This window comes from Polypterus senegalus, chromosome 9, assembly GCF_016835505.1.
Source record: "Polypterus senegalus isolate Bchr_013 chromosome 9, ASM1683550v1, whole genome shotgun sequence".
Lineage (NCBI taxonomy): Eukaryota > Metazoa > Chordata > Cladistia > Polypteriformes > Polypteridae > Polypterus > Polypterus senegalus.
This window is the reverse complement of record NC_053162.1, coordinates 153,046,384-153,072,277: the sequence shown is the minus strand read 5'-3', so window position 1 is coordinate 153,072,277 and position 25,894 is coordinate 153,046,384. Positions and strand designations below refer to the sequence as shown.

The 25,894-nt window shown below is 40.6% G+C and overlaps 1 protein-coding gene across 2 annotated transcripts in view; it reads left to right on the top strand.

Moving 5' to 3' along the window:
- arhgap32b (Rho GTPase activating protein 32b) overlaps nucleotides 1-25,894 on the top strand; it is a 225,311-nt gene extending 199,417 nt beyond the window's left edge. For both annotated transcript variants that reach the window (XM_039764045.1, XM_039764046.1), the window contains 9 exons: nucleotides 4,255-4,337; nucleotides 9,064-9,171; nucleotides 9,493-9,638; nucleotides 12,624-12,825; nucleotides 12,979-13,124; nucleotides 16,218-16,292; nucleotides 16,383-17,210; nucleotides 18,140-18,858; nucleotides 21,437-25,894. In XM_039764045.1, coding sequence (XP_039619979.1) covers nucleotides 4,255-4,337; nucleotides 9,064-9,171; nucleotides 9,493-9,638; nucleotides 12,624-12,825; nucleotides 12,979-13,124; nucleotides 16,218-16,292; nucleotides 16,383-17,210; nucleotides 18,140-18,858; nucleotides 21,437-23,515 — 4,386 coding nt within the window. In that variant the 3' untranslated portion in view covers nucleotides 23,516-25,894. The remainder of the gene's footprint in view (nucleotides 1-4,254; nucleotides 4,338-9,063; nucleotides 9,172-9,492; nucleotides 9,639-12,623; nucleotides 12,826-12,978; nucleotides 13,125-16,217; nucleotides 16,293-16,382; nucleotides 17,211-18,139; nucleotides 18,859-21,436) is intronic.

The window sequence follows — 25,894 nt, the reverse complement described above, 5'->3', positions numbered from 1 at the left end:
ACAGAATCATAAGATTGCGCCATTTCTTGTGGTCAACCAATTAAATCAATTCACTGCCCAAGTTCCACCCACAATAGATTTTGGTTGAATGAAAAGTACATACCCTGGAGTAGGAACTAAAACAAATACCTGGAACTATCTATGGCCCAACTTCCTGCAGTGGGAATACTACAAAAGTTCCACAGTTTCTAAAAAGATCCTGGTTCCTATAAAAAGTTCCTGCTGTGGGAAAGCGCCTTGAGTCTCTGAATACAATATCACTTTGGATCAAAAACATATATGAAATGGTTAGTCGTACAGCTCTTCGATTTTCTTCCTCCTATCACTCAGCAGAGGATCCATTTTAGGGCCATTATCCATTTATTACATGTTGTGAGATAACCAAATCAGGTAAAACAGAAAGTGATAGACCATGTGAATCTGAAAACCATATGCACAAATCTTTGTATTTTCTATATGGCCACTGTACTACACTGGCATAATTGATGCTGCCCGGATATGCAGTATCATGTGTGTGTCATCTGATATAGATGGCCTCATTCAAAAGGCTGATCTCACTACAATTTGTGCCCACATAAATAAAGAAGATCACAGTGGTGGGGATGGGCAACATATAAACAATCACTGCCTTTATTTTAAGTGTCAGTTTACCAGCACTTGGTTGATTAATGTATAGAAAACAGTGCAGTACTATTGCCACCACTGTTTATCAAAGTGATAGTCTCCTGCCTCTGGCAAGTCAAGATATGCCTTCTACTTATTCTTCTTCTAACCCAGCCAGCTTGACTGTGAGAAAAAGGAAACCAAAACTCTTCAAGCTATTCCTCCTCTAGTACTGCGGATTTGATAAATGATAGACTTGAGGAGTGGCTGGCATAGCACCATGTGAACAATGTCTGCAAATCAGAGTGTATCTTGCCCAAAAAAAAGGATTCTGCATTATTGCATATTTTCCTCTGGTAACCTTGAGATGGATCAAATGGGTTTAAAAATGGATGGAAAATGTGTTCATCAAGGAGTTATATAAAAGACACCATGATTACATTTTCACACATACCCTGTTTATTTATTAAAGATAGTTGATTAATACCCATTGTCCCATCTGAAAAAGTAATTGCTCAGTTGAACTCGACCACTATTTACAATATGACACCTTCTGCAGTGTTCACTTGAAGCCAACATTTTCTGCCAATGTTGATCATTCTCTGATAGGACTGTGAAGTGGTTTTGGCCAGGGTTTCTTGCACAACTGTTTTAACTAAATGACATTTGTGAGTTTTTGGGCAAGACGTGATCTATTCAGATCCTGCCAAAATATTACAAAGGACTTTAAGTCTGGATTTTCATAAACTTTTTAAATTTTGCTGTAAACTATTCTGATTCAGACATGCTTGTGTGTTTCCAATTATTACCTTGCTGGATAACCCAGCTATGTTACATGTTTAGCACAGTGACAGGTGTGCTGACATTTTCCTGAAGAGCTGTCTGACGCAGAGAATTTCTTTGGTTATTAGCACGTCATTCAGACATATACAGAATAAAATATTTCCAAACCATATTGTGACAACCTCCACATTTTGAAAGCAATGGTTTCTGGCCTGATGGTGGAATAATAAACATTCTTCTTAACCTAGCAAAGGGAGACCTGCAGATCCTTAGATGTTGTTCCAGGGCCATTTTTTAACATTTTGAAAGATTTTACATTTTGTTCCTCAGAAGATTTATTTCAGGATTGCTGCTGTTGGCAAGACACAAGGCATACTGTTGTTCTAAACTTTTTTTTGTTTTGGGCAGTCAGTCAGATTAATTTTGGACAGTACTGTTCTAAATACTCACCAATCTACTCAAACAGATGACAATTATTAACTATGTTGAGTCTGTGGTTTTAGTAGTATTCCTTTAAAGATTTGAGTGATTACCGTACCTTGTCTATATAGTAATAGCAGTAAGCACCAGTCTTTGGTGTCTTTTTCTCCTAGTCTAGTCTGGACTATTTTACAGTTCTCCTGCAGAAAATCAGTCAGCAGTTTGAAAATAAAATAATCGGGAGTGTGCTCCCCTCGAATTTCTTGTATACTGAGATAGAGGAAAACCACTTCCAGTTGCACAATATTTCTCAAATATCATATGCCTTGTTTCTCATCATAACTAATTGATAATATTGATACACAATCATTTATCACTATTTATAATCAAACTTTATATTAAAATGATATTTGATGATTGCATATGCGATATCTAGATTACGTGCAAAGTAAAAAGAGTTATAGTCACATAAAAACATAGAAAAAGTGTTTTTATTATGTAATGTTTGTTGCAATAAATTGCTATAGGTAAAACTACATTTAGTTAGGAGACCCAGGTTTGCTTCCTGGGTCCTCCTTGCATGGAGTTTGCATGCTCTCCCCGTGTCTGCGTGGATTTCCTCCTACAGTTCAAAGACATGCAGGTTAGGTGCATTGGCGATTCTAAATTGTCCCGTGTATGTGCTTGGTGTGTTGGTGTGCCCTGCAGTGGGCTGGCGCCCTGCCTTGCGCCCTGTATTGGCTGATTGGCTCCCGTAGACCCCCGTGACCCTGTAGTTAGGATATAGCAGGTTAGATAATGGATGGATGGAAAACTGCATTTAGCTACCTTTAATTATGAAAATGAAATAAAAAAAAAATCATAAAATTAAATGTATTACCAGGAACACGATGGAGATGTAACAGCTTATTGTTCCCATTACATCTTTATATTTACATGGAATGTTCAATATTTACACATTACTGTTACACAGATGATGTACAAATTAAAATAAAATTAATAATAGTTATTGAAAGAATATGTGTTATATTGATTACAGTTTTTAATATTGTGTACACATTTATATTTCCATGATAAAAAAAATTTGGATATCTTTTCAATAAAATGCTACTTCCGGATAAGTACTATTTCTCAAATTTCATATCGGTTTTCTTTTTATCATTATAAATATCTATACAAAATTTGAATCATCGATCTGTAGTTATAACCATAGTTTACTTGAAAATTCGCGAAAGTATTCAGTTAAAGTACCACTTACGGTTGCCGGAAGTGGCCCAAAAGTTGATATGATTCCTTATTTTTGTTATAAAGCAGGTGTATAAAATCTCATTAACCTCGGTCAAAGCGTTTTCGAGTTATCGTGTTTACACACAGACAGGCCTAATTTCAAAAATGGTATTTTCGAACTCAGGAAGGGTCTAAAACGTCAAGATTCATGAAAATCTCAAGGTCAATTTTTTTCACGATTCCTATACGTTCTCTATGTTATGTACTGTATACGTGAAAGTAAAAGCAAAGATTTCAGTTCAATGTAAATCCATCTACTAGTTTTGTTGACCATCTTTAGTTTTCAGGTAGTCCTGTGTGTTTCTGGTGTGGAAGCCTGCATGTTCTCCTTATGCTCATTTGGGTTTCTTCTGTGTGCTCAGGCTACCTCCCACAGTCCAAAGACATGCAAGTTAGGTGAATTAGTGTTGCTAAATGAACTCCTGTGTGCCTGTTCTCCCTGCGATTGATTAGCACCTTGACCAGGAGTTGTTTCTGCCTTGCACTCAGTAACTGTTGGGTTTAGGCTTCAGCCGCCCTATGACCCTGCCCTGGATAAGCAGGTTAGGAAATTGAATGGATGAATAGCTTTTTTTTTTTTAAGTATTCCAAACAAGTATATCCTGCTTTCAAGCTGTCATCAACATTTTAAAGTATTATAACATGGAAAATGTTTTGCACAAAAACACTATTCAAAGTAAAGTTTATTAAAACCAAAGTAGGCTTCCCCATAGAACACACCTTCTCTTCTCCTTACAGCTAGAGCTGATCATCTGCTCTAAGTATCTGGTGTTCCCCTCTGTCCTCTAGCATTTGCAGTGCCAATGCTAACAGTAAAAAACTAGAATACAGCAAGAACTTTAGAAATAAGCAGTCATAAAATGAGAACAGGGCTGCTTTTCAATAACTGAACCTCACAGGAACCCCTCATATTCAGTGGTAGATCATTGCAAAGCCAAGGGCATCTAAGTATTATGCTGATTATACTGTAGAAGAGCAAAGTACATTTTGGTATATAAGTATGAATACATTTTAAAATGTAAAAAGGAAATTCAGCCATTCATAGAATTATAAGTAAATCATCGAATGTTTAAATAAATATTGTCAACAGAATGTTTGTAAAAGTACAAGTTTTGATGTTTTATTTTCCTTTTACTTTTTCCTCTCTTCGTGACATTATAGGATGCAGTATCTGCAGCAACAGATGAAGAACGTTTAGTTAAAATTCATGACGTCATTCAACAGCTGCCTCCGCCTCATTACAGGTCAGTGGTGTCGGTGTTTTTAATGTCCTCTACTGCTTTCTAAAGCAAGTCTCGTACTGTTACAATTCAACTATAAGTCTGTCTGGGGAAAACAAATTGTTCTTGTTGCTCATGTACAACTCTGTCCATGTGCCAAATCCTCACCCGAGAAGTTCAGTGATCATTTTTTGTATTTCATTGATATGAAGTATAATTTCTCATCTGTTTTTAATGAACATCACTTCTGTCCATTTCATGACTGGCTGGCCTATTTGATAACACACAAATGACTGAGTTAGCTCAAAGTGCCAGCATGTGATCATGAATGAAAAAGAATTTCAGACTTTTGCTCTAGTTATTCTGTCCTCAAAATTTATAAACCACAATAAGTTTCTGGTCTGATGCCCATAAAATACTATAAACTGCTGCTATGGAGAAAAGGCTAAGATTGACACAGATAGATTGAGTGTCATTCTCCAAACCAACTCTTTGGTATTAGCATACTGCCTTTATTTACACATATACACTTTTCTCAGTCCTCCTCAAGCTGATACATCATTGCGAGGTGCTACAGCGTATCCTGGCAGAACTGGGCATAAAGCAATAACCTGCCTTGGATGCGGCACAAATGTACTACAGGATATGTCACTTTTTTAATTGAATCAATTTGCCCTGCAGCATAACCTATTGTTAATAAATAATAGTAGGAAAATACAGATAATAGATCTAGAATTTTGGTGTCCGTGGAGTGCACTCATCTTCCTGATGCTTGTGTGGACTTTTTCCAGAAAACTCTGGATGTGTCCTTGTGTGTGCATTAGGGTTAATCATAATTTGCACCTTCCGATTGTGAGAATGTGCATGAATGGGCAATGTGATGGACTGACCCTCTTGTTTGTGTTGAGATCCTGCCTTGCATACAATTAAAACATTACTAATAATTATCTCTCTCCCCCTTTAATATATATACTGTGTGTGTATATACAGTATGTTTGTGTATACACAACCCATTTTTTGACTCGAGTTGTAAAAAGAGCAAAGGCACACTTGGGTGAAAAACAAAAGGCAAGAATCTATTCAGCACAAGGAAAGCCAGGAATTAATCCTTCTGCCTCAGGGGTTGGTCCTCAAAGGAATTTCTGATTTCTGGTGACTTTGAGATCTTTATAGAGCCAACCCTGAAGGCGCAGGGCATCATGGCTGAAGTGGAAGCTGGGTTACTTGTTATCTGGCTGGTGAACATCTGCACCACAGATGGAAAATGAGAAGGAGTTAATGACAGGACCCCCTTTGTGCTCTGGATGGCACTACTTACCTTTTCGAAACCATCTTGATGCTTGACAATATAAATAAAGTATATAAAAGTAATATGTGTTCTCCTCCACACATATATATATATATATATATATATATATATATATATATATATATATATATATATATATATATATATATATATATATATATATATATATATATATATATATATATATATATATATATACAATATATATAAACTGCTCAAAAAATTAAAGGAACACTTTGAAAACACATCAGATCTCAATGGGAAAAAGAAATCCTCCTGGATATCTATACTGATATAGACTGGGTAATGTGTTAGGAACGAAAGGATGCCACATCGTTTGATGGAAATGAAAATGATCAACCTACAGAGCCCTGAATTCAAAGACGCCCAAAAATCAGAGTGAAAAATTATGTGGCAGGCTAGTCCATTTTGCCAAAATTTAATTGCAGCAACTCAAAATTGTACGCAGCACTTTGTATGGCCCCTGTGTTCTTGTATACATGCCTGACAACATTGGTGCATGCTTCTAATGAGATGACAGATGGTGTTGTGGGGATCTCCTCCCAGATCTGGACCAGGGCATCACTGAGCTCCTGGACAGTCTGAGGTGCAACCTGGTGGCATTGGATGGACCAAAACATAATGCCCCAGAGGTGTTCTATTGGATTTAGGTCAGGAAAGTGTGGTGGCCAGTCAATGGTATCAATTCCTTCATCCTCCAGGAACTGCCTGCATACTCTCACCACATGAGGCCAGGAATTGTCGTGCACCAGGAGCCACTGTACCAGCATAGGGTCTGACAATGGGTCCAAGGATTTCATCCTGATACCTAATGGCAGCCACGGTGCCTTTGTCAAGCCTGTAGCGGTCTGTGTGACCCTCCATGGATATGCTTCCCCAGACAATCATTAACCCACCACCAAACTGCTCATGCTGAATGATGTTACAGGCAGCATAATGTTCTCCATGGCTTCTCCAGACCCTTTCACTTCTGTCACATGCTCAGGGTGAACCTGCTCTCATCTGTAAAAAGCACAGGGCACCAGTGGTGCATCTGCCAATTCTGGTAATTTATGGCGAATGCCAATCGAGCTGCATGCTGCTGGGCAGTGAGCTCAGGGCCCATTAGAGGACATGGGGCCCTTGGGTCACCCTCATGAAGTCTTTCTGGTTGTTTGGTCAGAGACATTCACACCAGTGGCCTGCTGGAGGTCATTTTGTAGGGCTCTGGCAGTGCTCATCCTGATCCTCCTTGCCCAAAGGAGCAGATACTGGTTCAGCTGATGGGTTATGGACCTTCAATGGCCCTCTCCAACTCTCCTAGAGTAACTGCTTGTCTCCTAGAATCTCCTCCATGCCCTTGAGACTGTGCAGGGAGACACAGCAAACCTTCTGGCAATGACACGTATTGATGTGCCATCCTGGAGAAGTTGGACTACCTGTGTAACCTCTGTAGGGTCCAGGTATCACCTCATGCTACCAGTAGTGACACTGACTGTAGCCAAATGCAAAACTAGTGAAGAAACAGTCAGGTGTGGCGGAAGTGTCAATCTCCCGGGCTCCACGATGCTTGGGGTGCTCCCTGGCATTGGCCACGGGCCCCAGTGGTTTTGAGCCTCCTTGCTCCATCCTCGTGTTCCCCTCATCATCTAGGGTAGTTGCCCCCTTGTGGCCCGGGGAACGTATAGACAACCTCCCGGTCCTTCCAGGCGTCCCGGCTGGGTCCCAGCCTTCTGTGACAATATGTATGTATATATATATGTATATGTGTGTGTGTATTTATATGTGTATATATGAGATAGACAGACAGACAAATGGACACTGTATACAGTAGTTATAGCCTGTATCACATATATGTCTATATACCGTATGAATTGTACACTTTTAAAACAAATAGTAATTCTATCATCTGTACCCTTGCCAAATGTCTTAGTGCCTTTTTCTTGAGCCTTCAATTGGAACTGGAAATAAAGCTTACACCTAAACCTAATCTTGCATCATGCTTGTATTGTAGTAGAACAATTTCTTATCAATAGATTGCAAAGAATGATCAGAGTTTGGCTTTATATTTTGCTACCATCAATTATGTTGTTTGTTAGGCTTTTTTTCTCTGAATTCACTGTCGTAATCTTCTTTTATTTATTTATTTGGTTATGCTATATGCTATATACTGTATACCCTGCCATTCTTTCTTATATTCTGTAAGTGCCTTGAGCATGGGAAAGGCACTATATAAATTAATTATTATTATTAAGGTATCACCAAGTTTAATGGTGTGCATTTAAATTATCTTGCTGAGATTCTTGCACCACCTTCTGGTGTGTTCATGGAAGCACATAGAAATATTTCTGTGTCTGCAAATGTTAATTGTGAGGTTGATTTTAACTAACAAGTACTTTTGAATTATGCAAAAAAATGTAAATTTTAAATAAGTAACTCAAGCAGTTACTTTATGATTGGCTGTTTTACTACTGCAGAAGCTGGATAAACTTCATACAAGTGTGTATCTCTAGTCTTTTAAACCATTTTCAGAAAGTTGTAATTCTGTTGATCTCTCCTACAGTTTCCCACACTCTCTTGTCTATACTATGCCAAATAGTGTGGGTGGATTCCCATTTTAACAGCAGGACCAGTACCTGACCCTGACGAAAATGATAGCTTAATGCAAGGGGTGTATGCATGCCCATTAACACTACAAATTGCAGAACTTTAGTACCACCAGTTAATCTGACTGCTTGTTTATGGATTGATTGAGAAAACCTACACAGGTACTGGGGATCAAGCAAACTGCTTTTACAAACTGATGTTAAAAGCTCCAGAGAGTCCCATTAAGTCCCAAAGCACTTTCAAAAATGCCCACTAGAGTACAAGCCACACCAACTACCCCTGCTAGAAACACATTGGCCTCATAGAATCTTTATAAATATAAAGATTCACTTCCACAGACTGCCTGGAGGCACAAAAAGATCAGTGGAGTACAAAAGACAAAATGGAATTGACTCTTAACACAAATGAAAGCCAAAGCAAAAAATTCCCGGTACCGATGTTTAAAGGCGAAGTGAAAAAACAGAGGAAAAATTATCAAAATCCAGAAAATTCATAAAAGGCACATGAACTCAGCAACTCCAGAGCACATTCACAATGAGCCGCCAGGAACTGTGGGAGACCCTCCGGATTTATAGAGTGAATAGAAGTTCCTGGCAGGTGGCCCCACCACTTGGGGGACAACCCATAAAACACATGGAACATAACACAGGCAAAGAAAATATGGCAGATAATTAACATTATTATAAGTAAATGCTGCAAAAAAAGAATAAAAAGGACATAAAAGCAGAGTTTCAGCTGTAGGCAGAAAGCATCCTGGATTAGAACTAAAGGTGAAAGCAGATGAAGCTAGCAGGACTTGGGTCTGTTGTATTTAAAAAATGCATTTTCTTTTAGGACACTGGAATTTCTCATGAGACACTTGGCTCACCTTGCTGCCTTTAGTTATGTCACAAATATGCACACCAAGAACCTGGCCATCGTTTGGGCACCCAATTTGCTCAGGTATGTTATTTCAGCACCAGGTCTTTATTTTTCACTATTAATATTAACTGCCTTGATGTTTTTAAGGGTATCAAATTGGAGTGTTAAATTAGTACTTAATACTTTATATAATCCTACAGGAGAGATTACTGTTACATAATAATTTGCAGTTGGCATAGGTGTATGGTACGAGGGGGTCTTCAGCAGCCACATTTTGTCTTATATTCAGAAAATACAAATGAAATATCCTTCATGTTCTGACTCTTAAGTAAAATATTCCATATACAGATGTTTAGCTTTTTAAGAAGAATAGTACACTTACAAATGCATATTGGTTTCCAGATCCAAGCAAATAGAGTCTGCATGCTTCAGTGGCACGGCAGCTTTTATGGAGGTACGAATACAGTCGGTGGTGGTGGAGTTCATTTTGAACCACGTCGATGTACTCTTCAGCCCAAAATTGAGTTCCCTTATTCGGGAAGGAGCAGGTATGTACCTTGAAGTCTTTTTTTTTTAATTCTTTATTAATTTTATTGCAATCCACACAGAGCAATCAAGTTTTTACAAAAAGAAAAATTAAGTTAAAAAACAGATCGATCCCCACCCCTATGCCTTGAAGTCCTTATGGAAAAGTGCTGTTTTTCTTTCCACTTCATATATTTATTGTAAGTTCATTTTGTTATCAGTACGTACAATGCCACCATAACAAGGCTTCAAGTACATTTGGTGGTTGGTACAAAAACTAACAGTTGCAGGCTGTGAATGACCGGTTATCACATTAGGAGGGAATCTTTTATTGGTTTACTTTTGGCTGATGCCTTTTTCAAGACTGCTTATAAGATCAGTACCTATATATTTTTTTTTTTATCTTGCATCTTATCATTAGTGTACTTCCTCTTTATTTACTTTTTTTCTATTCACATTTTTATGTTTGTTGAGGGTTCATATCTGCTGTATAGCAATTGTACGGTTCAATACTTGACAGTTGCCATTTTACTTGGGCAAGATAATAATTAAAAAAAAAAAAAATCATCACCTGACCAAATTACAGTATGATAAAATTAATAAGATTAACGCTACTCATAGCCTCTTGCAAAAAAGCGATCCTTTCAGAAGTGGTTAAGCCTGCATAAAAACTGACATCACCAGTCACGCAAGTGACTAGAGCTGCGTTTCGGTTGTCCTGACTGGATTCAACACTCCAGTCATTGCTTACCCCAATGTAACTATAGTAGATGAATTAGGATTATACATTTTAAGAAAAATGTGATGGTGAGCAAGTAACATAGCACAAGTTATCAGAAATATTCTTTAAGCAATGGCGTTTTAATAGTTGTCACCCAAAATAGGACTATTAAAGAATGAGGGTTTATGGTAATTCTGAAGTTGTCTGATTAGGTAGTTGAAAAATGTAACAGAGCAAAAAATGTCATCTACACTGTAACAGTAATGTAAATGTAAAAACGTAACAGTGTGGTAGACAAAATATGTTAAAAATGTAACATGAAACTGAATTGCTGTACTGTGCAATCTGTTAAAACATGAAAAAAACCTTTCTACATAACCTTGGGACCTCATCAGTTATTAATAATACTCTTATAAGCTAGGTGTTACTATACATTCTAGCTGGTGCTACGTAGCTAACCCAGTGGTTCTTTACAATTTGTTTTGCTTTTTTTTTTTTTAATGTTTGTTCTGTTTAAAATGTTAATGAAGCATTATTTTATTTTGGTAAATTACATTGTCTTTTTTATTCGGAGGCATGCTCTTCAACCGTTGAAGAATCTTCATTAGGAGAAGTGCCTATAGTTTTCTGAGCCCTGTTACATACGCTAATTAACAAAATATAACGAATCATTAAAAAAGGGAAAGGGCCGCTTGGATTCAGGTGTACTTGTCGAGTTGTGCCTTGAACTAGCAGTTCACAGTGTCCTCTCGGACAACAGAGTCTTGATGCAGACCTACAGAGCTCTAGGGTTAAGATTTGGCTCAAATAATGACTGTCTATTTAGTCAGCTCTCCAGGTACTTGGAGCCCCAGGCTGCAAACATACCAGACTCCTCATTCCGGCTGTCTGTGAAAGGGTTACTTTGGCCAATCCCTGTCACTTTATTAGTCTTTAGCTCCTCTGCACCTCCATCCACTCAATAAGAAAGGAAAACAAAAAAAACAGGCCACGATGTGGTACTGCAAACTACCATGCCGCCGAAGTCTCTTATGGCTCCTGATGCGAATAAGACAACTTGACATCTTTCGTGTGAGGTGTGAGAGGCTAAGAATAAAACATACGTCCGTTTGGCACTCTGAGGAAACTTCTGTGAAATTTTTGAAGCCAATCGTCGGACTTTTATTTCCATTGACATGTGGTCAGCCAGTCGTTGATAGAAGACATCATCAACCATCTGAAAATGTTTGTGGTTGTTTGTGGTCTTTGCTGGAATTATGTTTTTTCACCCATAGCCTTTTCCTGCTCCATATGCGTGAAGATGTAATTGTGTCAGGTTTTTCAAAAAATGAGAGCTTACGTTTAAGAACTTTGGTAAAATGGAATAAGTTTCAAATTCACGGTCCATATTTAAGAGCATATTGTACTCAAAATGCATGCTGTATGTGCTTGTGCTAGTACAACATGACAAAAGTACAATGTTGGACTGTGTTTACTCAATAAGTTTGATCAAATGCCAGAAATGAGTTTTATAGCATCTGCCTTAAACGAATATGTCATTTTTTCCTTCATTTTTGCTTTGCATTACATTGCATTGCATTGAATATAAACATGTTTTAATTGCATACACACAATTGCATCCGAAGATGTGTCAGTGTCTCCTCTATGCTATGTCTCTGACATTCCAAAAGGTGGCACATCACAAACATCATAGTGATAAAAAATGCATTGCATTTGTCATTCTAATAGTTAGAGCATCACAAAAATTAACACTGCTTTTATGAATTCCATACAAAATGGCATATAACAGAGACACATGCATTTCATTTGTCATTCAAGCATTTGTAGTAATGCATTTTATAATATTAAATGTTTGTAATGTGCCATCTGTTGAATGACAAATGCAGTGCATTTTGTTTACTACATCCATCCATCATTTATCCAACCCGCTATATCCTAACTACAGGGTCATGGGGGTCTGCTGGAGCCAATCCCAGCCAACACAGGGCGCAAGGCAGGAAACAAGCCCCGGACAGGGTGCACACACACACACACACACACCAAGCACACACTAGGGACAATTTAGGATTGCCAATGCTCCTAACCTGCATGCATTACAAAATACATTCCAATAAATGGTGCACTGAAAATGTTAATTTCTGAGCTCTGTATTGATGTAGAATTCACTCCATCTTAGATGGGTACCACAGCTAGTTTAATACTAAAGGGTCAGGAAGGGGAGTTGGCCACTACAGTGATATGGTCACTGGTTTCTGATAATTCTGTGTTACTCTCTATCTGATTCCAGGACATGGCTCTCTTTCAAGGCCAAAGTCTCTCCTGGTGTCTTCTCCTTCCACCAAGCTGCTAACACTGGAGGAAGCCCAAGCTCGGACGCAAGCTCAAATCAACTCTCCTATCACAGCAGACAGCAAGTATATCGAGGTTGGAGAGGGACCTGCTGCTCTGCAGGGCAAGTTTCACACAGTTATCGAGTTTCCCACCGAGAGGTAGGTCTGCTTTTCATATAGACACTGGTGTGGGCTATTTGATATTTCTAATGTTTCTGAAATATAGAACCATAAGTAAAGCCTTGTCACTGGCTTCAGTCAATTATATAAAGACTAAATACTATTTTCATATTTATTTTTAACAATTTGCAGGAAGAGACCACCTGGCAAAGTGAAAAAGTCCCCCGTGGGCAGCTGGCGGTCTTTCTTTAATCTGGGAAAGTCGTCTTCCATGGCTAAGCGGAAGTTGCATCGCAATCCCAGTGAGCCAAATGAGATGAAAGCCATGGCACTTGCAGGTAAGTCCGCAACATATTTTGTACTTTTATTCTACTTCTACTATTAATTTACAGTACTTGCATACATGTTTATACAATGCTGTATACCAACACTGTACTGAAGGAAGAAAACAGCCCTGGATATGGAATCAGTTCATTGCAGGGTATTGACACACACACACTGGGACAAAGTAGGATCTTTAATCAGTCTAACACACACACACACACACACCCCTCTGTAATACCGGAGTACACAGAGTAAACCCCATGTAGACTGTGTGAGAATGTGCAAAGTGAACATAGTTTCTGACAGTGTGTGGGATTTACACCCTCAACATTGGATCCATGGGGTTGTGGCATTGCTGCCTAGCCGGCTATGTTTTTATAGGTTATGTCATTGTATTGTTTCATGAATGTCAGGACTCTACCGGTGGCAGTTTACAACAGTTGTAATCTGCTAATACTCAGTTTTTACATGAAGGAACTTGAGATGCAAATTGGCAGCATTTCAAATCCGAAAGGAGAAAAGCTTGGCCTCAGCGTCTGAGCTTCAAAGAATAAGCAGAGCTCAGCTCTGGATGAAACAATTAAGTTCTAACATCAGCTGAGATACTGTGGTCAAAATTCCAAACCACTAGAAACAAATGGTGGCCCAGTAGAGTGTGAGTGTGTGAATGATGTACGAGAGAACAATTCAGGGTTGGTTCGTACCTTCAGTCAGTTATACCAGGAGAGTCACTGGCTCATTTAAACATAACAGTGGAAGAAAATGGATGAATGGATAATAAATATTATGGGACAGCAAAGCATTCACTCTGAGATCATGGATTTTTCGTTGCTGTTCATACAGGTCCTCAGCTTCCTCATAAATAAATGAGTTTTAAAAGTAGGGACCAGCTATTGACAGAGTAAAACTGGAAGGTGTAGTCATTAAGTAAGTTCGGAGAGGGTGGATGATGCTTATATTGTAAATGATGAAATTAAGTCAGTTCACATCACAGATCATCTCAGCATTAAATGTATGTTACATGTGATCAGCTTTAATGATTCCTTCCATAGACAAGAGATGATTAGAGTAGGCTGATGGAGGATGTTAAACTTGCCTTGCATGAATGAGTAGGCTAAATTAGGGATTAGCGCCAACTTTAGGGTTGTTTTTGTCATGCATCTGATATTGCCAGGATCAAGTGCAACCCTGTCCTTTTGACTAATACTGGAAACAATAAGTTCTTAAAATCAATGGATAAATAATTTTAACATGCATGACTTGGACAGTTGAAGTTCTAATACTGGAGGAGCAATATGGGTTTCATCCTGGCTGTGGAAGAGCAGACCTTGCACAAACATTTAAAGGATAATGTTACTTTGCCCATCCCTTCTACTTGTGCTTTTTTTGGTTTTGGAAAAAAGTTAAAGGACTCTGGTTTCACTGGTACAAGCCATTAAATTGTTGCATTTGGGGGTTTGAGAATTGTGTTTGTGTACTTAGCGTTAAGTCTAGTCCATTTAGAGTTGACATTGGACCCCATGGACCGTGCATACTGTACCCTCTCCTGTTCTTGATTTTCAAGGGCAGGCTATCAAGGCGCAGTCAACGACTGGTGAATATCCAGTTTGGGATCCCACCTGGTCAGTTAGCAGCTTCAGGTTCCTGGGTATCCAGAACACCAACTGTAAAGACTCGCTTTCCTGAGGAGGCTAAAGAGCTCTGTGGTGGGAACCTAAGCACTAGTGAACTTTTACGGGTACGCTATTGAAAGTATCCTGACCTGGATGCATCACGGTGTGGTTTGGTAACTTGACATGCCAAGATTTAAAAGATTGTCCATGCAGCTTCTAAAATCATTGTGGCTGACCTTCAACAGCTTCTTCCCATCTACTCAACCAAATGTCTGAAGAGAGCTGAATCCATCATGTCTGATAAGAGCTACCCAGTTGTTCCCCTGTTTTAACTTCTGCCATCTGCAAAGTGCTACAGGAGCTGCTACAGGAGCTTCGCCACTCGCTCTGTTCACTAAATGGGAGAGCTTCTTCTGGCCAAGTGGTCACTAAACTCTGAAACACCTGATGTTTACTGTGTACTATGCTCATCTGCTGGTTTATGTGTAATTATACTGTACATTACATTTTTTAATTATTTGCTCTTATTTATTTACTGTATTTATATATCATCATCACCACAACTGTGGCACAAGAATTTCACTGTACTCTTTTATAGTGTATGTGACAATAAAGATCTCTAATCTCTAAAGGCTGAATGTGAGCTGTTAGCAAATATTGTCCTCTTGGCTTCATCCTATTGTGATGTCTGACATAAATTGAAATGGTTTACAGCTGAATGTGATGTGGTAGGGATGAGAATCTCCTTTGAAATCTGATTTAATGATCTTCCAGAAATAAGTAGCTTAGGTCCTTAGGTGAGGGGTAAATAGCTGCCCCAAGCTGAGGAGTTCAAGTACTTTGGGGTCTTGTTCATGAGTGAGGGAAGAAGTAATTGTGATTTGTCCAATCGATTGGTGCAACTGCAACAATTTTGTAGACGTGCAGGACAGTGATGGTAAAGAAAAAATGAAGTCCTTGGACAGAGATGTTAATTTACTGGTCACTCAGCATCCTCAGCTTCACTTACACCCACAGGCTGTGGGTAGTGACATAAAGAACGAGAATGTGAGTACAAGTGGCCAAAAATGTACTCTTTGAGGTGGCTTTGGGCATGTAATTAGAATAACTCCTTACATGCCCAGGAGGTGTATCAGATGCTGCCCACTGGAAGAATGGGAGAAAACCATACCTGGACACATAAAATGGTTTATATCTTTTTCATGGCAAGGAAATACCCAAGGAGTAAGTTGGTAAGGATAGAAAGGCATAGCCAACCCAGTTTAGCATGTCGTACCACAACCGTCACCTGCACAATCAGCCTGAAAGGGAAGTGAACAAGTATTGACACTGGTTACATTCTCCAAGGACAGGGGTCTATATCAAAATTGATGGTTTCTATGACAGCTATAGATATAAAATAGGTTTCTCATTTTACACTTATATGTTAGATTTTGTGTTCTTTACAGTGGGTGAAGTAGGTGTTCACATTTCTGTTGGCTTGGTTCCCTTCAGGTGGGAGAGGAGAAACGGGCACCCTTCGTTCTGCCAAAAGCGAGGAGTCTCTGACCTCTCTGCACAATGTGGATGGCAAGTCTTTTTTGATATCTTATCGGATATGATTTTGTTTTATTCAAATCTGCATGTAGGATTATAAATGTCTTATTTAATGTCCCACAGGTGAATCAAAGGTGTATCGTCCACGCAGGCCTCGCTCTAGCAGTGATGCCCTATCTGCTTCTTTCAATGGAGACCTACTAGATGGCCGACATCACTGCAATTCTTATGATAATGTTCCACTTAATGACGATGGTGATGAAGCTGCCATTAGAGTTCCTGCTCTTATTTCATCTCCACGGTCTGCAGAAGAAATGGACTTGAGCCCACCTGATATTGGGATGGCTTTACTTGATTTTGACCCTATGTCTTTCCAGTGTAGTCCTCCTCAGCCAGAGCCTGAGCTGCCTTCACCTGTGACAGCAGAACCAGTAGATACACAGAAAAGCCCTGGTAGTGCTAGTAGCTCTGAACCTGTCTCCCCGTCCCCAGAAAAATTCACCAGCCCCTTCTTCTCACCTGATCTGAGCCCAGCCATTGAGGATAGAGCCAATGCCAAGCACGCCACTTTTGCGGAGAAAGTAGTTCAAGCCCTTTCTCCCAAAATAGGTCGAAAATCCGCCAAGTCCCCACCCTTGACTATCTCTGATCCTGTGGCCATTTCTGTTCCAACCCGAGTGTCAGAGATTATCAGCGGACTTTCCTCTTCTCCACCTGTGCAGAGCAAGTCGACCTTAGTTAATAGCGGGGCCAGTGGTCGTTCTCCTCCACAGATGATCTCCATGCTCCTGAAGACTGCAGAATTAGAACTGAGCGAGAGCTGCCAACATGAGATTCACAGTAAAATTTCAGCCACTCAGGGTTTGGAGAACATAGGCCCAAGTGGCGAAGGGGCTGACTTCAGCAGCTCTGGTGCAGTTATGGTGCCCTCAGCAACCCAGAGTGCTCAAGGTTAGTTAAAATATGGTTCATTGTGAGATGAAACCATATTAACCTTTATCCTCCCAGTGTTTTTGAAGAATGTGGAGTTACAAGTGAAGAGTGAATATTCTTAAAACTGTACAATAGCCCATTTCTGGCTTCATCTAAAATACTGTGTGGGGCTTTGGTCACCATATCACAAAAAGACATAACCCTAAAACTAATTCCAGAGAAGAGCTGCTATAATTTTTCTTAGTGCAGCATATGAGCCACAAGGAAAATATTAAGGAGTTAAAGAACATGAAGATTAAATGGTGTAATGAGAGAAGTATTGACAATTATTGAGGGGATTAGTATAGTAGAACTTAAAAATGAGTTCTTTAAAAAGTACAGAGGGAAGTTAGTATTAGGGTACATTTTGCACAAACGTGCAAAGTATTTTTAGAAAACCTTAATACTAAATAAGAATAACAAGCAACATAGCAGGTAACAGTACTTTGGGAAGTTTGAAAAAGAAACTTCATTTAAAGAGTTAGGTGAATAGAGATAGATGAGCTATTTTTGGGTTGAATTGCCCTTTTTTTTTTTAAAAAAAAAGTGTATTTTGTTTTTATTACTGTTTTTTCTTGATATTGACTTTATTCCCCTCATTTTATTTAATTTATTTGGTCTTTTGCAGAACGACTTTCAAGTAAATACAGTGTATTAAGAAGCTGTGTTCTATAGGACTGATTAGGCAGCCCCATTACCCCATTTTCTCTTTATCCCTGTGGCATCATCCAACTAATTATTTTCTTATATTGTATATTATAGGATTTTCAATGTTTGTGATCCTTATTTGTGGTTTTGGGAAAATGGCCCTGTGTAATGTTCTCCTCTTGCTTTATTTTTCTTACTGTCAGTCTGCTTGTTGGACTCTACCCTAACTCTCACCTCCACTTGTTTTGTCCTTCCCTCAGGGGTCACAGCTCTGGATTCTCCACAAGTTCCAGTCCCTGTCAGTTCTGTATCCATATTGCCTCCCCCGCCTCCACCGAAGAATGCTGCCCGCATGCTTGCCCTGGCCCTGGCTGAATCTGCCCAGCAGGCTGCCATCCAATCCCAGAGAAAACTGCCAGAGCTGCCTTCAGTACCGGCCACACCTCCAAGGCACTTTGAACAGCCAGAAGGGCAAGGCAGACCACAACTACCGAAAGTCCAGGGTCCTCCTCCTGACCCTGGGAGTCGATTAATAATGGCAGGCTCACCTCCAGGTCTGTTCACTGCCTCTTCTGCTGGCACAGCCACTCTAGCCAGTGTGAGCCAAAGCATGTCAATGAGTCATATTGCCAGTACGATGCAGGCAGCTACATTGGTTAGCAGTCATGCAGTATATAGCACTGTTTTAACCCCAGGTCAAAGGGACACAGTGTCTAGTTCCACACCTTCTGGTCAGTATGCTGTGGCCACTAGTCCTCCACTAAGTACTCAGCAAGTCTCAACGTCCAGTTCCATTGCCCCTTGTCAACATGTTATTGCTGCCAGTCCCCCTGGCCAAGGTCAACATGTCATGGTCTCAAGCCCACCAGCTCCTCACCCTATAGGAACAACACATACAAGTCCTGACAGACAGCAGCCTGCAATGGGCCAAGTGCCACCTGTCCATCCACCCAAGGATCTTCCTTCTGTCATGCAGCAGGTAAGGGTACAAGTCTTCCATTTACAACTACTTCAGTTTACATGTTGCATTACAAAAGAGGTATATGTGACACTTTGTCTTAATGAACGACACTGGTTTAAGGAAATCACACACATCATACATCAGTTATGGCCATTTGTGTAATGTGATCTTCTCGGCATCTACAGCTGATGTCACATTATGCGACTTGTGGGTTATGTCAGATCTGTTTACTGCAGTTGCTGATCTCATCGCCAGACCATGTCCGCTGGGCATGTCTACTTTACCAACTGAGTGCCGACCTTCCAGCATAGTCATGTTTGCCCCTTTTTGTGACTGACGAACAGGTTAACTGGTACAAGTTCACCCACAATCTCAGTCTTTTTTACATTTTTCCATTCTGTCATGGTATGTCAAACACAAGAAATCAGACAGATGAGTTTCTCTTATGTTTATGAGGTCCGAAACAACTGCTTTTTTATATTCCTCGTCGCTGCTTAATATGCATTTTAGTTCCGGATGAGCATTCATTGGTTGTCCCCTCTCATGCACACAAAGCCCACCCATGCAACTAAAGACAAAATCAAACCTGTCAAAGCAAGTCACAGATTAGTTGGAGTGAATGGCTGGACATGTCACATTAGGTGACTGCATTCACAGGAGTGCACCACTGACTGCCTCCAAGTCGATAATATTGAATATTGAAAATCACTAGAAAAGTTACATAATGTGAGTAAGGCTTTAGCCATACAGTAGTGTTCCTAACAGTCCTTCAAAATTGCTGCAGCTAGCTAGGAAAAACAATAAACCCGGTTTAATGTTCTTGTAGCGGGTCACAAGTCATAGGGGTCCCTTGGTCTATGAGAGCTAACTGTCAATGACCACTCAACTAGAAATATGATGCAGTGCCTGCAAACTGTGAAGAACAATGGTGGCTTCAAAGAGAAAGGAAACAAACGAATATGGTTTGCTCCAAGGTTCTTTTTTTTATCACATCAGGAAGAAAATCGTAGATTACAGTGAAGGAGGCAGCTGCAGGCTTATGTTGTTCATTTGTGTGGTGCTCTTCATCTTATTCCTGTGTGCTTCATGTTCACGGTATTGCCAGAATGAGGCGACTCCACAGTATGTTTGTGGTGCAATACAAGATTTGGAATCATACTGAAATCTACTAGTCTTTGGTGCACTTACTAAATGTTGCCTTGTCCCATGTAGAGCATGTTAACTCACAATACCTTCAGGGGGAACACCAGGAGAAATGCCAGGGTGAGAACCGGCAAACTCCACTTGGACAGCAAGTGGAGTGTTAATTGAACCCTGGAAATGTGAAAGAGAATAAAATAAAACTTGTGCTACTTCACTACCCCTCTTCTACAGTTAAACATTTTCAATTTTGATTGAGTAAATCCATCCATCCATTTTCTAACCCGCTGAATCCGAATACAGGGTCACGGGGGTCTGCTGGAGCCAATCCCAGCCAACACAGGGCACAAGGCAGGAACCAATCCTGGGCAGGGTGCCAACCCACCGCAGTGATTGAGTAAAATGTTTGGTTTTATGGTAGAGTATAAGCATTGAGGGAATGTCTGTTTTTGATGTAGGTTACTGAAAATAGTGTGTGGACAGCTGAAAATGAATTGACGTCTCCTCATCAGACTTCAGAGATCCATTTTTCGAGCCTGCTAATTCCTTTACAAACTTATACAAGGTTGCAGTTAATCCAGAAAGCATTAGGTGTAAGTAGGAACAAACTCATAATGGATCACTGGTCCAGTGCAAACACCCAAGTGGCGCTTGTTTTGAATTTTTTACTTGTTATAACCTGTATGACATTTGGAATTATAAAGGACTATGAGTCCTCGGGCAAAGTCCACGCTAACAGAATCCAAAGAGACAGTGACCATGCTTGTGTGTGCAACCACCCAAATTATCCCTTGAAGCTAAGATGAAGTATAAATAAGAAAATGTTTAATTTTACTTTGCAGCATTGGAGATTTTTATTATACTGTCAGTCATTTTTTCGCCTGCTTAATCCAGACCAGGGTTGTGGTGGGGAAGCTCAGGGTTAGGGTTGGAGATTGGAGCCTATCCCAGCCAGCATGAGGCAGGAACAAACACTGGACAGCATGCCAGTCAATCGTAGGGCAAACACATAAATACACACACACACATACACCAAACACATGCTAGGGCAAATTTAGCATTGCCAATTCACCTAACATGCATATCTTTAGACAGAGGGATTAAACCTGGTAATCTGGAGGAAACCCATGCAGACACGGGAAGAACATGCCAGTTCAACACAGGAAAAGCCAGAATGTGAACCCTGGTCTCTTTACAGCACTGCCACCGTGCCACATTTACTATACTGTATATTATCAATTAGTCAAATTTTAGGTTAATTTTCAACTGTAAATTTGTCTGCTTTGTGTAAATGTGATTGTGTACCATGCTGTGGACACGTACCCCATCAAAGCTTAGTTCCTTCAATATCTCCAGTGTTGCTGGAGTACAACCTTAAATAGAAGAAGTGAGATCAGACATTGTATGGTTAGACAAACCTGTTTTTTCTCAAAATCTCTTGTTTCTGTTACTACAGGTATGGCCTGGAGGAGCACCAACACAGCCTTTGGTGAAGCCTGTGGAGCAACCAGGAGCCCCAGCATCACTCCATCAAGCCAGCAGCTCTGCCCGACCACCTGCCCCAAGCCACCCAGCAGAGAAGCCAAGAGAGACCATTAAGGCTCCTTCTCATCACCCAAGAGCAGAGTCTGTCCCTGTGTTTCAGCCCTATGGCCCAACTCCCCCCACACCTCCTATACGCACCATGGAAAGCAAACTGGCAGCAGCTGCACTGTCGGGCACTGAAGCGGCCAATGCCTCCAGTTTCCACTCTCTGCTTGCAGGTTCCTCCTTGCCAGCATCCATTGAGGAAACATTACCTCCACCTCCTCCTCCAAAAACATCAGGCCAGCAAGCTTACCTTCATCACCTGAAATCTGACATTGTGCCTGAGTCTGGAGGAGAAACTTACTACCATCCACGTGCCATGCCTGCGGGACAGACGTCAGCGCCCTTTCACTATCGGCCGGAGAGTGTGCCACCACACTTGTCTTACACTTCCAAACCAGAGCCCCAGCCCATTTACAGTGCTCGCTTTGATAACCGCTACAGCACCCTGGGACCAAAATCGACACACCACTCATCCAAGTCTCGCGGGTTGCTTAGGACTGAGTACTCTTCAGTGGGACCTTCTGGACTTCATAGTCAAGGCTATTCTGCAGTAGACACTGCTGCCATGTATCCCACTCTCCGTAGGGTTCACTCTCTCCATGTGCCATCGACTGCATTCCGCTCAGTGCCAATCACTCGAACAGAGGTCCCCCCAGATGATGAACTTTTCTATTACCAGAGACCTCTCTACCAGTATAAGCCATACCAGCCACCCTCTCAGTCCGATTACCACGTGACTCAACTGCAGCCCTACTTTGAGAATGGGCGAGTACACTACCGTTATAGCCCATTCTCGGGGACCAATCCTCTGGATGCCCCATACTATGATGTGGACCCTTATGGGACCATCCGGCTCCGGCACGTTCATTCATTTTCAGGCCGTGAACAACCACACCTCAGTAGAGCCATCAGCAAAGGCAGTGCATATCAATACCTCTCGAGACAAGGGCTGCTGCCAGGCAAGGAGCACAGCTTTGTTAGCAGGGACATGCCACCCTCCCCAGATGTAAAGGGAACAACTGTTTACCTGCCATGGGATCCTGATGATTCAGAGAAACTCCGAATGCAATCGATTCGTCGTGAAAACCGAACACGTCAGAAGAACAAAGGCCCTGTGATGTCTCAATACGACAACGTCGGACCACTGCTGCAAGGGGACCTAAGCAGTGTGGAGGTTGTCCATCTTCGTAGCAAGTCAGATCCAGGTAAAACTATCCTTATGACTTCAGAGGGGAAAGACCTTCGATTTGGGCCCTCTGTGCCGGCTGTACCCCCAAGGCATCTTCCATCTGACAGTGATGTTTTCACGTACATCGATCCTTTGGAGCGACAGTACCAAGGAAATGGACTGACTGACAAGACAGGTTTGCCTTTGAAACCAAGTGGGTCCAGGAACCCAGCCCACCCAATGCAGGGGCAACCTCTCGCACGGTTTCATATGCAACAACAAGATCCCAAGAATGGACCAGGAGAATATGAACAGCCACATACCATAAACAGCCGGCAGATGGTGAGGATCAAAACTACCAGTAGCTTCCCCGAGGAGGATCTTCACGTGGCCTCTGGCAAGTCAGCACCCCCTCCTAAACCAGAACGCTCCCATAGCATTCGGGGATCTACCCAGCAGCACTACCACCATGCTTCCAACCTCCCACCTCATCTGTCGGAAACGTTAGACAGGGACCCTGGTTCACAATACCCATACATGCCTCACGGAAAGCGGCACAGCACAATGACGGTCTTATCTCAGTATGACAACTTGGACGACTATCACCCTGTTGTACCTCAGGCACCGTCATCGATGCCCACCCGTGGAGGCAGCGGAGTCTCGAGCTTCACCAACCCCCTGAACAATCGAAACTATTCCACCGCCTTAGGGCAGGGGGCCTTCCTACAGACTGAGTTGTCCATGCAGAGGCCTGAAGCAGAAATACACGTGGAATGAAAGACTTTATAGAAATTTTACAAATTAGGAAAAAGGCAGCCTCTGCAGGACAGTGGACTGGTACCCTTTTTTGTTTTGTATTTTTTAACAAAATGTATAAAATTGCAGCAAGTTTTTACTGGACTGAATGTATACTAGTTATCTTGTCATCTTTATTCCCACAAGGCTGCGGTTTATTCAAATGCCGAGTGTTTCTGTTTAAGAAGTAAGGTTAAAAGGAAGAGAAACTACTGGTCTAGGTTGGGTAATGGGGGTTAGTGGGGGCTTTCTTTTTGGTTCAAAGTGGGAAGGGAGGGCTGTGTTCCTAAAAAAAACAAAAAATGCACATCCTGTCTCGCTGCCAGAAATGTTGCGTGTGTATGATTGTGTGTGTGATTGTGATTCTGTGTGTATGATTATTGTAGCTTCCTATTGTGTGACAGACACATTGTAAGTACTACGTGAAGACGGCAGCATTCATCGGCTTAACTTCGGGATTAAAGAAGTGTCACCCGAGGAATCGTCAGTTGATGTTAGCCATTTAAGAGCCGCGCACGACTGCTCATCCGTTAAAACCAAGAACATCATGGAAAGACAGGACTACACCAAAGGTACCCATCAGCAGCAGAAAAGGCAACGTGGAAACCATTCATCGCCATTGTGGATTGTAGGCGCCCACAAGTGCTCAGTATCTTCTGTGTCATAATGTTTCAGGTTGTGGATTATTAAAAATGTTGTTCTCATAATTAAGACCATTAAATAAGGAGAAATTTGATTTTGACTGATTGGCATGACTAGACTACTGTGTGTGTGTGTGTTGTACAATCCTCCACATCCAGGTGGGCAGATTTTTAATGGGTTAAATATTCTTTTTTTTATTTATTTTTTATATTCAGATGATTTGATTAGGCAGTCTGTATCGGTTGCAAACATTGTGTAACATTGGGCACTCTAGTATGATTTAGATCAAAAATGTTTGACTTATTTATTTAACTTAGAAGATGGCACGAGTTTTGGATGATACATTTCATGTTTGTCATTTTATAATCATTGACAACACTCACCAAAATAACAAAACACTGCAAGATGGACTACATAGACCACAGCTGCTCTACGTGTGAGTACATTTTATTCGCATAGAAGGAGATTTGTATTTAAAAACATGAGAACTGTCCTTTATATTGGGTAACATTTGTTTGTATTTTAATGCAAGATTGCTTTATCAAATGTAAAAATGACTAGGATGGATGCTGTAGGATTCCTCCTTTTAAGCTTATTTGTCATAAAATGGTATCGTTCTTAGAAGGTGTGATAAGCATATGCCTGAGAAAATAAAACATGGTACAAAGCAAAAATCATCATTTGTCTGAAATTTCAAACCAAGAAGTATGCATTTCAAGTACAGAAGGTACACTTTGGCAGTCAGTGTTAAAGCTTAAAACTTCTGGGAAGTTGCATTTGATGTCGCTTCATGGTCATTTCAAAGCAGAAAATGAGCAGACGGGGTGGGCCGGTGCATTCGACAAGAGGGAAGGAACTGTGAAGGAAAACCATGTAGATGTGAACTATTTCATTCTGGTCTGTGTGTCTGACTGACATCCACTTTTTGAGCGTTGGCTTCCTTTTGGGGACGCTGGTATGAGATTCCATTTGCACATTAAACCTTTTGCACTATATTTTAACAATAAATGGAGTGTGGGAGTTCTCAGGTTAAGATCTTGTCTATAATTTCACCTTAGAGAACTGCTTCCAACTGTACACCGTGGGTAAGCAGTTTCATGTGCTTTTATGTTTTGTTTTTTTTTTTACTTTGCCATTTATTATCTGAATATGTTAAAAACAAAACTGCTGAAAAAAGAGGAAGAATTCTATATAGTTCCTTCTGTGTAAGAAAAGCAACTGTGTATACCAGTACTGCTTACATCAGTATTAACTTCATTTTCTTCCAACTTGTTAACATCACAGAAAATGAAGCAGGCTACGTAAACTGGAAACTGTGAGCCTTTTGTATACAAATATTCTGTCGTTGCTGTAGCTGGAATTTCAAAACACTTTGTGACTTATGGTGCCAATGAATTTTGTTTCTGTGTAAATAATGGTCTTTGCCGTTCAAAAATTGGGTTCTGTGTTTTTTTTTTCTTTTCTTTTTTTACATGTAGCCTTTTTTTATTTCAAGGGGGTGTTGAATTCTGTATTTTGCTTTCAGATGCTCTTCAAGACAGTGATTAACTATGAAAGGCGCTTTATGAAATAAAGACTGATTGGGTTTCATTGCAGGATCTCTCTTATTTTGGCTGAAAGCAGTGAAAACATTTGAGGTACGACTGTAATGTTGTTGTTCTCTAGAGACAATATAAAGAGTGGAAGAAATATAAAAGTAAATTTGGGATAAAAAAAAAA